At 48.7% G+C, this 12,808-nt stretch overlaps 5 protein-coding genes across 5 annotated transcripts; 4 read left to right on the top strand and 1 right to left on the bottom strand.

The window, feature by feature from the left end:
* Positions 1 to 2,451: 2,451 nt before the first annotated feature.
* B0T23DRAFT_413381 (uncharacterized protein) lies at positions 2,452 to 4,151 on the top strand (the record flags this gene model as incomplete). The annotated part of the gene is made up of 4 exons (XM_062839516.1): positions 2,452 to 2,639; positions 2,688 to 2,753; positions 2,919 to 3,328; positions 3,751 to 4,151. The coding sequence occupies 4 exons, from the start codon at positions 2,452 to 2,454 to the stop codon at positions 3,870 to 3,872; spliced, it is 786 nt and encodes a 261-aa protein (XP_062691879.1). The 3' UTR covers positions 3,873 to 4,151.
* Positions 4,152 to 4,881: 730 nt separating this feature from the next.
* On the top strand, positions 4,882 to 6,888 carry B0T23DRAFT_167695 (mitochondrial carrier domain-containing protein). Its single transcript, XM_062832849.1, has 5 exons — positions 4,882 to 5,772; positions 5,852 to 6,070; positions 6,158 to 6,346; positions 6,407 to 6,559; positions 6,623 to 6,888. Exons 1-5 carry the CDS (start codon positions 5,334 to 5,336, stop codon positions 6,832 to 6,834), a joined length of 1,212 nt encoding a protein of 403 aa, XP_062691880.1. The 5' UTR covers positions 4,882 to 5,333; the 3' UTR covers positions 6,835 to 6,888.
* Positions 6,889 to 6,962: 74 nt separating this feature from the next.
* Positions 6,963 to 7,256, top strand: B0T23DRAFT_318901 (uncharacterized protein; the record flags this gene model as incomplete). Its single annotated transcript, XM_062835094.1, has 1 exon — positions 6,963 to 7,256. A coding segment is annotated over one exon (294 nt), but the record flags the coding sequence as incomplete, so codon positions are not given.
* A 389-nt stretch (positions 7,257 to 7,645) lies between these two features.
* On the top strand, positions 7,646 to 10,779 carry B0T23DRAFT_382309 (P-loop containing nucleoside triphosphate hydrolase protein). Its single transcript, XM_062837321.1, has one exon. The coding sequence runs from the start codon at positions 7,945 to 7,947 to the stop codon at positions 10,594 to 10,596; it is 2,652 nt and encodes an 883-aa protein (XP_062691882.1). The 5' UTR covers positions 7,646 to 7,944; the 3' UTR covers positions 10,597 to 10,779.
* A 449-nt stretch (positions 10,780 to 11,228) lies between these two features.
* On the bottom strand, positions 11,229 to 12,175 carry B0T23DRAFT_405511 (cytochrome c; the record flags this gene model as incomplete). Its single annotated transcript, XM_062839009.1, has 3 exons — positions 11,229 to 11,253; positions 11,327 to 11,612; positions 12,160 to 12,175. The coding sequence occupies 3 exons, from the start codon at positions 12,173 to 12,175 to the stop codon at positions 11,229 to 11,231; spliced, it is 327 nt and encodes a 108-aa protein (XP_062691883.1).
* Between the last annotated feature and the right edge of the window lie 633 nt (positions 12,176 to 12,808).

Genomic DNA, 12,808 nt, shown 5'->3' on the forward strand with positions numbered 1-12,808 from the left:
GATTGGTTAGAACGCTACCTGCCGCGGGTCTGTTAGACCCGCCGGCGATTGCCTTTATAAGGCTAGCCTTCTGGGCATTCGGCTGTACTTCTCTTCCTTTCTCCTTCGTGTAATTACGTATAATTATATCTACTACCTACCCTTTGCCCGTGATAAACTACGTAGTTTATATAACCTTCTTTAACTTACTACCCTTTATATCCTTCCTCTATTAGTTTTTAAATTGCTTTTGTATAACGCTATTAATCTTCTTTATAATTCGCTTTTAATATTTTATTTCGTTTTATATTTCTCGTTAAATTCTTTCTATTACTTTAGTATTAAATTTATTTTTTGAAAGTAATAGAGATAAATTATTATTAGGAATCTTATATATTCTCCTCCTTATTCGACGGTCGAAATTGGCTTTTCTTTCGTAATTATACTAGTAATATTCTTGAATTTTATTATAGTTGAGAATTGCCTCTCGAATAATTTGGAGTATATAAGGGTAATTAATCCGTATTAGGGAATTGAACGTATAAGAATAATAGTTAGTAATATAATTAATAACTTTAATAGTCTTTTTAAAACGGTCTTTATACAGTATTATAGAGGGATAGATAGGGTTGAATTTAAAAGAGCGCTACTTAATTTTTATCTATAATAATATCCTTTATTTATTAATTAACTAAAGACTAATATCCTTAAATTTATTTATAATATTATAAATTATAAAATTATTAGTAATAATTTTATTAAGTTCTCTAATGAATGTTGTACGGTTGAAGTTATATTCCCCTTACTATACGAATTTATAAAGAGCTTTCTAGTAATAGGATTTAAATAAAGAGAAGACTCTTATATTAAACGGTTGTATAATATGGGTAGAATATAGCGGTAAAGTAAGGATTTAAATATTAAATACTTTAATATATTACTTGATTACTATATTGTAATGGTTATTAAACCTATTAATTATAAGCAGTCGATATATAGGGTCTGTATTAGGGAGTTGTTTTTTACTAATATTAGTAGTATAATCCTCTAATTAGCGACTGTTAATATTATATTTATATTAATTACAACCGAACTAGTCTATAAAACTATACTTTATTTTTTTAAAGGTCGGTAATATTTTAAAGTTATATAGATTGAAGTACTTTAACCAATTAAGGGTAAGCTTTATATTTAAAAAACCAATCGGTGATTTTATAAAATATATATTACTAGGAAGCTCGTTGTTAATAAACTCTTCTATTAAGTTGGTTTTAAAAATAAAGTAGATGGGGATATAATACCTAGTGGTATTTATTCTAGCGATTAAAGTATATAATTCCCTATTGGTTAAATTAGATATTTCTAATTAACTTAATAATTAGTATAACAGATAGTAGAGGGTAAATTATACAATTAGAAGGGATTTTACTTAATTAAAGGGTATTTTATACTAACCTTCCTCTTATCCCCTAGCTCCTTTAATATAATAATTTTTATACGACTATTTAATATGTAGTTAATACGGGCGCTATATTTATTATTATTCCAACGGTTATAAGGAGGGATAGTAGCGGCGATATTTTTATATTTATTAAATTAATCGTTTATAAATTTAGTATTCAATTCCTAAAAGTAATATTTGAAATTTATAGCGCAATACATCGTCGAACGTAATTTAAGATAATTAATAATAAACTTCGTAAACTAACGCCTATTAAATTTAGTCGATAGTAGGCTTACCCTTATCGACTATAACTGATTTATAGTACGTATTACTATCGATTATAATATAGAGAATCTTCCTTTAAAATAGAATATTATATATACGATAATAGTTTTTTCTTTAATAAAGGTTAACGATTATAGGCGCCCCCGTAGCTGTAATAATATAACTAGTTTACTAGTCTCCCGTAGCGATTTCGTATAACGGTCGATCGAATTACAAAACTCCCTAATTATACGTATAATATCCTTTATTGAGGGCGGCTTCCTATTACTATTGTTAAATTTTAGAGAATAATATCGATAGCGTACGTTAATATATTACTAGGCGGTAGCTACACCGGCGTAGGGGACGAGGGAGTAATTTATGGGTATTAGTACTAGTAAGTTAATTAGCGATTCGATTAATTTATAGATATATAAAAGTCTTATTGATTTATAGTTTTATAAGGTAATGCGACGAAAAATAGTAATTAAATACATTATTGTTGGCGTCGTTGTTGTACGAAATTCACAATGCAAATGAGCGATTTTACAGGGCGTTAATAGGCAAATCTGCATAGGTTATTTCGGGCACTGTCCCAGATTAAAATGCTGTCCCAAATTTTCCGCGCCCCCTCTTTAGAGGGTAAAAAGAGGGGGGAAAGGAAGCCTTGGCGCCCAGAACCCCCCAAGTATCGATTGGCTTGATGATTACATAGCCGTTGGTTGCATCCCATCAGGATTTCAACACCCGTTACACCCAATATCATGTCGAACCAGGAGCTCGTCCACGCCTACCGACATCTTCTACGATGGTCGTTGAGGGCCGTGCAGTTCTCCAAGCCGGCGCGCTTTGTGGTTCGAGACACTCTCCGTGCAGCCTTCCGCGATAAGAATGGCACTTTTGAGCCCTCGAGGGTCAAGTCAACGTTGTGGTTTCTCGAGTCGGCCGCGACGTATGTCGGGGTGGAGCACAAAATCATCAAAAATCTGGTACACGTTAGGTATATCCAGAACAAAAGCACCGGGCCATGGAGGATCAGGGCGCAGACACTTTCCAAGTCCCAGCAGTAAGTCAAATAGAAGAGGCGAAGAGGTTGAAGTGCAAATGCTGAAGAGAAGGAACCCAACAGGAGAGCGCTTAAGGATCCAGTGTATGAAAAGGAGTACGAGCATTTTGACAAGACAATCGCCATGTTGAACGATACAATGAACTTGTGTTTACGGTAAACAAGTGTCCGAAGTCCGGGCAACAGTGGCCAGGAGCGGCTCGAAGCCGGCCTCAGTGCCAGCATTTTGTATGCGATATCTGGCATGCCCCCTTCAAGCAGATCCACGGACGGGAAAAAGGAGGCGATCACAAGGGGCCAAACCGAGTCAGATGAGTCGGCTCCAATTGTCGTGATTACTCCACAAATTGGAGACACTTTTGCACACCGTCGGATCTTTCCCCAGGTTTCTCCGCATTTGATTTTTGATGATAGTGGTGTAAATGGTGGTTTGCGGTCTTGTCATTGGGGTGGCCAGCCATGTCCCACAAGTGAGGCCCAAGAGGACGCCGTCGATGCTCACAATGCTCTTCCGAGTAGCAACTTCTGGGCTTCGGATGATGGTGGACTGCGGGCTGTCAACCAAAAAAGGGAAGGTCAACAACTAGAACATTGGGAGAACAGATGCGCGAGGAAGGGTTGCGGCACGTACACAACAGATATAAGGGTCAAAATACCCAACAACGGGATCAAGCATTGCATGCGGGAAGCGGCTACAAATACTAGTTCATGCTAAACTTCTCCGCCATGCCACCTTGTGGCGCGGTTTCCGTTCTAGGCGGGTTGTGCCTCGGGGCTGCTGATGAGAGCCAAGACATGACCGGCCTACCTCCGTTCTACCTTTGAGATTAGATTGTGAAACCATGGACTCCTTTTCTGAAAAACGTGTACAACAACATATCCGCTTCTGATGATTAGCAGCAACAAAGAGGAAACCCGGAAAGGGCCCCTTTTGTTTCTATAACGAACCACGATCGAACGTCGGTGGCGAGATAACATGCGCTTGTCCCTGTTTCAGGCAAGCGGTGCTGCATCAGTGACGGTATGATGTTGGCTGGGATTGAGACTTTTAAGGCCGATCCCATTTACCGACGGTTCGAGATTGCTTTGGCACTGGAGATCTCCAGAGCGAATTATTGATGGCGACTGCTGTAGTCGCACTGATATGGGCGATTGTCGACTGCAAAGATGAACGGAAATGAGACGCCTTTTGAAGGCACGGGGATCGTGGCCCCACAAGAAGCAGGCCAGATCGGTCACATCCGTCATATTGTGGAAAAAAAAAAACAAAGTTTGAAGCGGTTCAAGCAGCATCTTGAGGTACCGGTAAAGTGAAACCCCGCGCCAGTTGCATTACAGAGTACATGCGAGAGCTTTACCTCAGATTTCGGGCAACAGTGTTAAGAGACTTGGAGGGGCTGTCACCAACTTCCATTCGGGGTTCCGAAGGAAGGAAAAAACGAAGGCAGCACCAGAAAGAATATCATCCGTCATTATAGTGGAGTTCCCCATCGTTATGTACATCGATATCGTGACTGCGTTTGTTTCCACTGCGACTCAGCCGAGAGAAATGGTCCAACAGCAAAACGCGCCCGAGGACTGCCGGACCGGGACCCAGCAAGCGGTCACGATGCGTGGAAGTACCCGCCGTAGCTCCATTTTCCGTAGCATCGTGACTCCGAACCCCCGGTCTTGAATTCCGTCTCTGCAACAACTCCAACTTTCCACTCCCTCCTCTTCTCTCTCCAATTGCACTCTCACACCACCAGCTATTGCACGCCTCTGTACACTCCGAGCACTTGTACACTTGTGCCTTCACAAGCCACCATCAGTTCCAACAGCAGTCCCCGACGGAACAGTGCATTGCTAGCACACCTCACCACTGCATTCATCGTCGAACCCCGCAACCAACCCGGGCAAGCTTCACACTCGCACGACAACTTTAAGTGCACTGCATTGCACCCAGAGACAGTCACGGTTCCAAGCCTACGCTACACGGTCACCTCGAGCTCCAAGCTCTCCAGCTTCTTGTGTTCCAGTCACACAACGTCAACTAGCTACCCTTCAACTTCCCACTCGACGGGAAGTACCTTACGATAAGCAAACCGGCATCGCCTGCCGTCTGTCGCTTGTCGCCGTCCATCGGTCAACTGTCATCCGACTAGGGAATAGGGACACCCTCGGCACCAACCAATCCCTATTCCCCCTTCCCCTCTTCGTCGATCAGGCCTCTGGCCCTTGAATCCTGCCTCAAACTTGTACATTCGCCTTCTCTCCGACTCGTTCCACCATCAGAAAAAGCTCAATAATTGCGCGGAACCACCCATTGAGAGCTACATAGGGGGAGGAACACCGGTTTCTCACCAGACCGAGAAGCACGCGCGGGGTGGGGTGTCTTTGACGGACCTTCGCCAGCCGGCATAACGGCCTTTTGCAACTGTGCCCAGGACTTTGGTCTCGATCGACGAGACCACTGTCTAGCCGGACGGGCCTCTTCCGAGTTGATCTCCGGCAAAGGGCAGTCCTCCGTTTTGCAAATCACATACGAGATTAGAGCTACGACAAGGGGCGACTTCGCGCGCCACGAGATTATCATCAAGTATGCGCGCGACAGCAACCCTTCCAGCTGCCGATAACGCCCTCCTCGACGACAGCAGTATATCGAACAATGGCCCAACCGCTGGCCACCGTCGCCTTGCACCATCATTCCCCATCATGTCTCAACAGAGCAACAACCAGGAGAACAGTACATCGCTGAAAGGGAACTCTAAAGATGGCTCGAATGGGGGTACCAGCACGAGCACGAGTAGCCTCACGAATGCCGGTCCTAGTAGCGATGGGCAGTTTTGGAACAGCACACAACGACTGGCGAAGAAATACCGCACCGAGGTTGCCGCTTCAGCCTCGAGCGTGCTGTCCACCATGTCCACGTTCCCCCTGGACAGCGTCAAGACACGGATGCAGACGTACAAATATGCCGGATTTGTCGATTGTGTCAAGCAGACATATCACACCGAGAGGCTCAGGGGCTTCTTTCGAGGTAGGTTATTGCGCCTTTCCCGGCACCTTGCCCGGGGTTAGTAGTGCCAATTTCCTGACTTCTGCCTTGAATGACTTAGGCGTCACGGCCCCGATGCTCAGCATAACTGCGGTACGGACTGTGTCGTTTTCCATCTATCAGCGCTCTAAATACGCATATAGTGACTGGGTCAAACGCCACTTTGGCTTTGATGTCATGAGCCATGTCGCCTCCCACGGGTCGTTGCCCAATTTCTGGACTGTTGCCACCTTTGGCGCCGCTGGCGCAACGGCCGGATCGTGCATAACTTTGATAGCTTGTAAGTCTGTGTGCAACAACCGAAGAACCTCTTTTGGAGGAATCCTTAAAAGCGAAAGCTAACGCTGTGCTTACGAAAATACTATAGGCCCATTCGAATTGACTAAGCTCAGCGCGCAAGTTTCAGTTTTAATGGCAGACAAGAAGAATTGCCTAAAACCGGGAAGCCATGCCATTGCTGCGAGTTACCAAAACAAGGGAACTCTGAAGACAATGGGAAACATTGTGAAGCACCGAGGGCTAGGCGGTCTTTACACAGGATTCGGCTTGCATTTGAGTGGGTAATTCTTTGCGATTCTATGGTTTCAGAAGATACTAACTAGGTCGGATGCAATAGCCCGAGATACCCTCGGTACCGCCATGTACTTCATTACTTACGAAAGCAGCAAACAGCTGCTTACTACTTTTGGCGGGGCTGGCACCCATAACAACCCCTTCGCAGTGTTGATCGCCGGTGGCATGTGCGGAATAGTCTCTTGGGCATTAATCTGTAAGCCGAGATCCCGGATCATCATGGTGTGCAGATGAAACTAACTGTGAAACCTTTCTCTAGACCCGGTCGACTCAGCCAAGAGCATTTATCAACGCAACTCGCTTATGTATTCAAAAGGCGAAAAGGTCGAGCCCGTCAAGATTCGTTTTTTCCAGCGCAACATGTATCGCGGTCTTGGTGTATCAATGGCCCGGTCTTGTGCTGTTAACGCCGTCTTCTTCTCGTCATTCGAATTCTTGAAGAAACGCATCAAGGCCATGGAAGACCATTAGCGTCGTCGCTACACAACCCAGAAAAAAAGAACCGGCCACCATCGGCGAATGGTATCTGTCGATTCTTGTGCGAAAGCATCCATTCTTTAGAGGTGCATAGTGCTGGGTTATGCGTCACAACATTCAGTACCGTGAGGAGTTGGGAGACTACGCATCATTTGAATGGCGCAGTGTATACGGGGAGATATTTCAGGGTAACACATACAAATCATGTCTGCGTATCGGCATTGCGGAACAAAGTCGCATACAGCAGGTCCGCAAGATATATCTTGCAAGGGATAACATCTCGGCTGATCTGCATCGAGAAGGAGGTTCATATTATTTGGTTTTATCTCAGAGGATCTACCTCAGGGAAAGGAGATGGTGCATACGACAGCGACAAGCTTGTCTGGAACGGCGTTTATTTTTTATGGTTCAGTTGAAGTAAAGTGTTCGGGCGTATCTCCCACTCAGCACACTTGTGAGAGGTGTGTAATTGATCGGGTCTGTTTATGAAACAGACTCCAGGGAAAGGACCTTGGGACATCGTAGCGAATGCAATTAGAGCGATCAAAGACCAAAAAACAATGTCCTGGCTGTGGCTGGGTATTGCGATTGTGTCTGTCTATTTGTACGATGTCGCAGAGCCACGAAGTTTGTATCGATGGTATAGCTGCTAAAGAAACTAACCACGGGGCTAGAAAGTTTGTCCAGAGGGTCCGTGCTTGAGCTTGAACTCTACAGCGCTCAGCGCAGCAAAGGTTCAATTCCGCTCATCCCCTTCACTGTACAAATAGTCAACTTCATAAAGTTTAGCAAAACCAATCATTCGTGGAGCAGATCCAATGTATTCAATGAACCCGAGCAGCAAGCTAGGCGATATCTATCGGTTTGGCTCCTTGTCTTGAACTTGTATCAGTGGCAGGACAAGTAGATGGTTGACGTTGTTGTGCGCCTACCAAACCCTAACCCTTGTCATTTTAACAATTTTTCATTCCCTTTCTTGTTGAACTTACACTTCAAGTTACTTCACCTTCCCGCCCAACCTGACTTCACCCTTTCATTTTCACAATAAATCCATCAGCCGTTAGTTGCCGCCACCATAATATAGCAACGGGCACTTTCCACAAAATGCCTGGCCGTGCCAATTTACGGCATGGCATCGACCGCGATGTCTACCAGCTTGTCCTGAAACTGGAGGCTGAGGAGGAAGACAGGCGAGAGGCCATCATCGAGAAGGAAGGCAAGAACAGCAAAAACCTGTCGAGCAGGCGAGGGCTCTCAGTCTCATCCGTTTACGACTCAATAAAACGGTCCAACTCGAGTCTTGCACGCCAAAAGAAGAAACTACTGGAGGACTCCATCGAGCGGGTGCTCGACTTACGACGAGAGGAGGCCAAAAAGGACGCGGTCGAGGATTCGGACGATGCAATCGAGGCGGCGGAGGAGGCCGAAGCGGCCAAGAGAAACAAGTCGGCCGAGGCGACGGCTACAGGGTTTCTGAACAAGCAGATTGCGAAGGCGTGGGGTTTGGCCGCGCCGAAGCTGCCTGCGACGACGGCAGTGAGTGGTGAAGGTGTGGCGGTGGTGGAAAATGGCGGAGGGGAGGCGGGTGCCGCTGGTGAAGGGGGAGCGGGCTCAGTTCCACAAACCCCCGGACTCGGAGCGGTTGCTGTAGGTCCAGGATCATCTGAGAGACAGGCGAATGGAGAGCCTAGGGGAAAGAAGAGAAAGGCGGAGAAGATATCGAAGGAGAAGGAGGTCGACCGGTCGCCGCCCACGGGCATCTCCATCAAGGACATTGCCGGTGTGGATGATACCTTGGACAAGCTTCTACACGAGGTGTGGTTCCCGCTTTGTGCGGGTGAGGCCTGCGCCAAGATGGGATACCGTTACGACAATGGCGTGCTCCTCCACGGCCCTTCGGGCTGCGGCAAGACCACGCTCGCTCACGCCGTGGCTGGCAGCGTTGGCGCCGCCTTCATCCCCGTCTCTGCGCCTTCCATCGTCGGCGGCACCTCGGGCGAGTCAGAAAAAAATATCCGTGATGTCTTCGATGAAGCGATCCGTCTCGCCCCGTGCCTCATCTTTATCGACGAAATCGACGCCATTGCTGGCAAGCGTGAGAGCGCTAATAAGGGCATGGAAGGCCGCATCGTAGCGGAAATCATGAACGGCATGGACCGCATCAAGCAGCAGACACCCCTTGGCAAGAATGTCGTCGTTCTGGCCGCCACCAACCGTCCGGACTTTTTGGATCCCGCCATCCGTCGCCGCTTCAGCGCCGAGATCGACATGGGCATGCCCAACGAGCGCGCCCGCGAGCACATCCTCAAGTCCCTCTCTCGCGACCTCAACGTGGCCGACGACGTCAATTTCGCCGAGCTTGCCAAGCTAACACCCGGCTACGTCGGTTCTGATCTGCAGTACGTCGTCAAAGCCGCCGTGTCCGAATCCTTCCGTGGAAGTCTCGATGCCCTCCTTGAAAAGGCGCGCCAACTGCGCGCTGCCGCTGCAGAAGCCGCCACTGCCGCTATCACCTCCGACTCCCCCGAGGGCCACGAAGAGCAACAGAAACAGATTCAAAAGGAACTCGACGACACCCTCACCGGCATCTCCCAAAAACAGCGCGACTGGCTCCTCCTCGAGGACCACCGCCAAGCCTCATGGTCCGACAGCTGCATCACCATGGCCCAATTCCGCCTCGCCGTCTCCCGCGTGCAGCCGGCCTCCAAGCGTGAAGGCTTCAGCACGATTCCCGACACCACGTGGGCGCATGTGGGCGCTCTGGACGAAGTCCGCAAGAAGCTCGAGATGAGCATCATCGGCCCCATCAAGCGGCCCGAACTCTTCACCAAGGTGGGCATCAAACCGGCCGCCGGCATTTTGCTCTGGGGTCCTCCAGGTTGCGGTAAGACGCTGGTAGCCAAGGCCGTAGCCAACGAGTCCAAAGCCAACTTCATCTCCATCAAGGGTCCCGAGTTGCTGAACAAGTATGTGGGCGAATCCGAGAGAGCAGTCCGCCAGCTTTTCGCGCGCGCCAAGTCCTCGGCCCCCTGCATCTTGTTCTTCGACGAGATGGACGCCCTGGTGCCCAAGCGCGACGACTCGCTCTCCGACGCCAGCGCCCGCGTCGTCAACACCCTGCTCACGGAGCTTGACGGTGTTGGCGACCGCAGCGGTATTTACGTCATTGGCGCTACGAACAGGCCGGACATCATTGACGAGGCGATCAGAAGACCGGGAAGATTGGGAACGAGCATCTACGTCGGCTTACCCAGCGCCGAGGATCGGGTGGACATTCTCCGGACACTTTACAGGAACTCGATTGCGAGGGCCAAGGCTTCCCAGGCGGCTGCTGCTCCTCCTCGTCCTACGCCTACTACGACACCCGCTGTGGAGGGAGACGTAATGGATATCGATGGCGGCTCTGGCGCTGTCCTGCCAGGCCAACAAACGCCCTCGGCCACCGCGGCCGCTATGGACGAGACCATGCAGCAGGCAGAGAAGCAGCTGGAGCGTGTTGCGCTTGATTTGCGCTGCACCGGCTTCTCGGGTGCCGATCTGGGCAACTTGATGCAGGCGGCTGCCCAGGCTTGTTTGGAGAGGGCTTACCTGAGCCAGATGTACCAGTCTAATAAGGAGAGTGGTACGCCAACGGAGGAGGAGAAGGTGACGGATATGGTGGCTAACCCGGTCATCACTCCGGAGGACTGGGAGAAGGCGCTGAACGAGGTGAAGCCTAGTGTGAAAGATCCGGAAAAATATGTCCATATTGATTAGCAGATGAGAAGGGATTGCAACATGGCGTTCTTGGGTTTATAAAAAATGGTCTTGATGCTTTAATTATACCTATAGATTTATTTGGGTATCGGAAACATGAAAATTGCCGATTATGGTAGGCATGTTGCGAGATGAAGCCGTCAAATTCCACAAGTCCCACAAGTCATGGGACGGTTTGGTAGATGTAAATTATCGCGTGAGCGGAGATGCTTTATTGTATTTTGAATGCAGTTAGATATGACAATCCTCCATTCTTTATAACATCATCACCAAATCTGAAACATGCCTGCCTTGCTTTTAAACGCTCAAAGAAGCTGACCAGTGATTACTCTGTCGCCTTCAATCTCGCGTGACCGTCAAGCACCAAACCATACATACCCAGCAGGAACGGGATCAAGAAAGGGGGTGTAAGGGGGAATGGGGTATTTCTTCGTAACTTCATACAGAGGAGGTTTTGAGATATCGTGGTCGTCGAAAAACAACCAAGAATCGCCGAGCACAAGTCGTCTAGTCTATGGTCCAACAACGAAGAGGGATGTGCCAAGCCCGTCTAATGCAAAAAAAATCTCCCTTTTTATTAATACAGTCCCATAACTCCTCAAGAACAACGCCCATCATCACATAGATTGCATTTAAGCAGTAGCCTCCTTCATGAAGCTGTTGGAGTGAGGTCGAGTTAGCTTTGCATATTTTTTGAGTGACATATATAGGGGAGCAGCGCATGACGTACGTGATGATGTCGTTCCTGTCCTTGTCCTTCTTGAGACCACCGAAGGCCATCTTGGTACCAGGGATGTACTTCTTGGGGTTCTCGAGGTACTCGAAGAGAGTGTTCTCGTCCCAGGTGATGCCCTTCTGCTTGTTGGCATCGGTGTAGGCGTAGCCGTCGACGGAGCCGGTCTTGCGGCCAAAGAGGCCGTGGAGAGCGGGGCCGATCTTGTTGCCGCCGCCCTCCTCAAGGGTGTGGCACTGAGCGCAACGGGTCTTGAAGAGGTTGGCACCCTTCTTGGAATCACCTGTGTGCAAGTTTTAGGTTAGAACGGCTGTTTATCGGCAAGATAGCAAAGCGCGGCTCTGATCATTCTGATATTGTCTCGGTAGTCTCGGCCTCGACTGTCGTGGTCGTGATGTCCAGGAACAAGACCTTGATGGCTGGAGATCTGGTAGATGGGGGTGAGGGAAGTATGTCGTAGGGCAAGACATGCTCCGTGGCGTCAAGCCGACGTGGCCCATCTCCCATGACGGTGCAATTTCGCTCCGTCAAGTGATCGTGTTTACGAAACAAGGAGAAAATGCCGCGCAACTATCGCAATGTCGGGATCGCAAACCGAGGCCATGCTCGAGGTGTCCTGTCCATGGAGATGCTGAAGAAGCCGTGACCGAGGGGTGGTAGCCTCTTCAACTCATGTGGACATTGCGAACACCCAATGGCTCAACCAGCGAAGCTAAGACCGGCGGACGGGCGGATGACGTTGACGAAGCCGGACCGCCGAGACAACAATAAAAGAAAGAGAGCGCGTGCGCATCATGGCGTGGGTGAGGAGATGAGAGTGGGATACATACCGGCAGAGAAGCCCATTTTGACTGATTGGTTTGTGAGGAAGCGTTAAAACCGCAAAGGTGTATAGGGAATACTGGAAGTTGAGATGACTGAGAACAGGAAAGGGGAAAGGAAGAGGAAGAAAAAGCTCCGGTGAGGCGTAAGAAATAGTAGGAACAAAAAAGTTGCAAACCAAGAGTGGAAAGTGACGGGATCCCGGCCACACGGCGCCAGTCAATACCTGGGTACCGTTTTGCAGCGTGCAATCCATGCAAGCCAGCCTCCCCCCGGTGTCCGCGCTCGCTGTCTCCAGAAAGCTGGCTGGCTGAACACCGCAAACACGCTGAGGATCTTGATCCAGCTTTTTTTTAGTCCTCAATGCGCTCACAGCTGGCAACCACTCGCTGGCAACGCCCTTCAGCCAATCCCATGTGGCATTCGCAATCTCGAGCACCTTCGTTGACGATGACCTTGGCCAAGACGTGGACCGGAGCCACAGCCTGAGGCTGGAGAAGGCGGGTCTCATACAGCACATTGGCCAATGACGTGCCCAACGTTAGTCAGAGGCGCTCTTCGACGGCCATGGCTTGCCGGGTCGGGGACGGGCAAAGTCGGAAATGGCCCCACAGAAGCCACAATGATTTGCGGACAGACGAATTGTGCCTGAAAGAA

This window comes from Neurospora hispaniola (genome assembly GCF_033458365.1).
Source record: "Neurospora hispaniola strain FGSC 10403 chromosome Unknown B0T23scaffold_5, whole genome shotgun sequence".
In the NCBI taxonomy this organism is placed as follows: Eukaryota; Fungi; Ascomycota; class Sordariomycetes; order Sordariales; family Sordariaceae; genus Neurospora; species Neurospora hispaniola.

Bases quoted from the DNA above. Each gene is read 5' to 3' on its own strand.
- B0T23DRAFT_167695 (XM_062832849.1), top strand. From the start codon at position 5,334: ATGCGCGCGACAGCAACCCTTCCAGCTGCCGATAACGCCCTCCTCGAC. The intron at 6,347-6,406 runs GTGGGTAATTCT...CGGATGCAATAG, and splicing joins AGGATTCGGCTTGCATTTGA to CCCGAGATACCCTCGGTACC. The intron at 6,560-6,622 runs GTAAGCCGAGAT...ACCTTTCTCTAG, and splicing joins AGTCTCTTGGGCATTAATCT to ACCCGGTCGACTCAGCCAAG.
- B0T23DRAFT_382309 (XM_062837321.1), top strand. From the start codon at position 7,945: ATGCCTGGCCGTGCCAATTTACGGCATGGCATCGACCGCGATGTCTAC.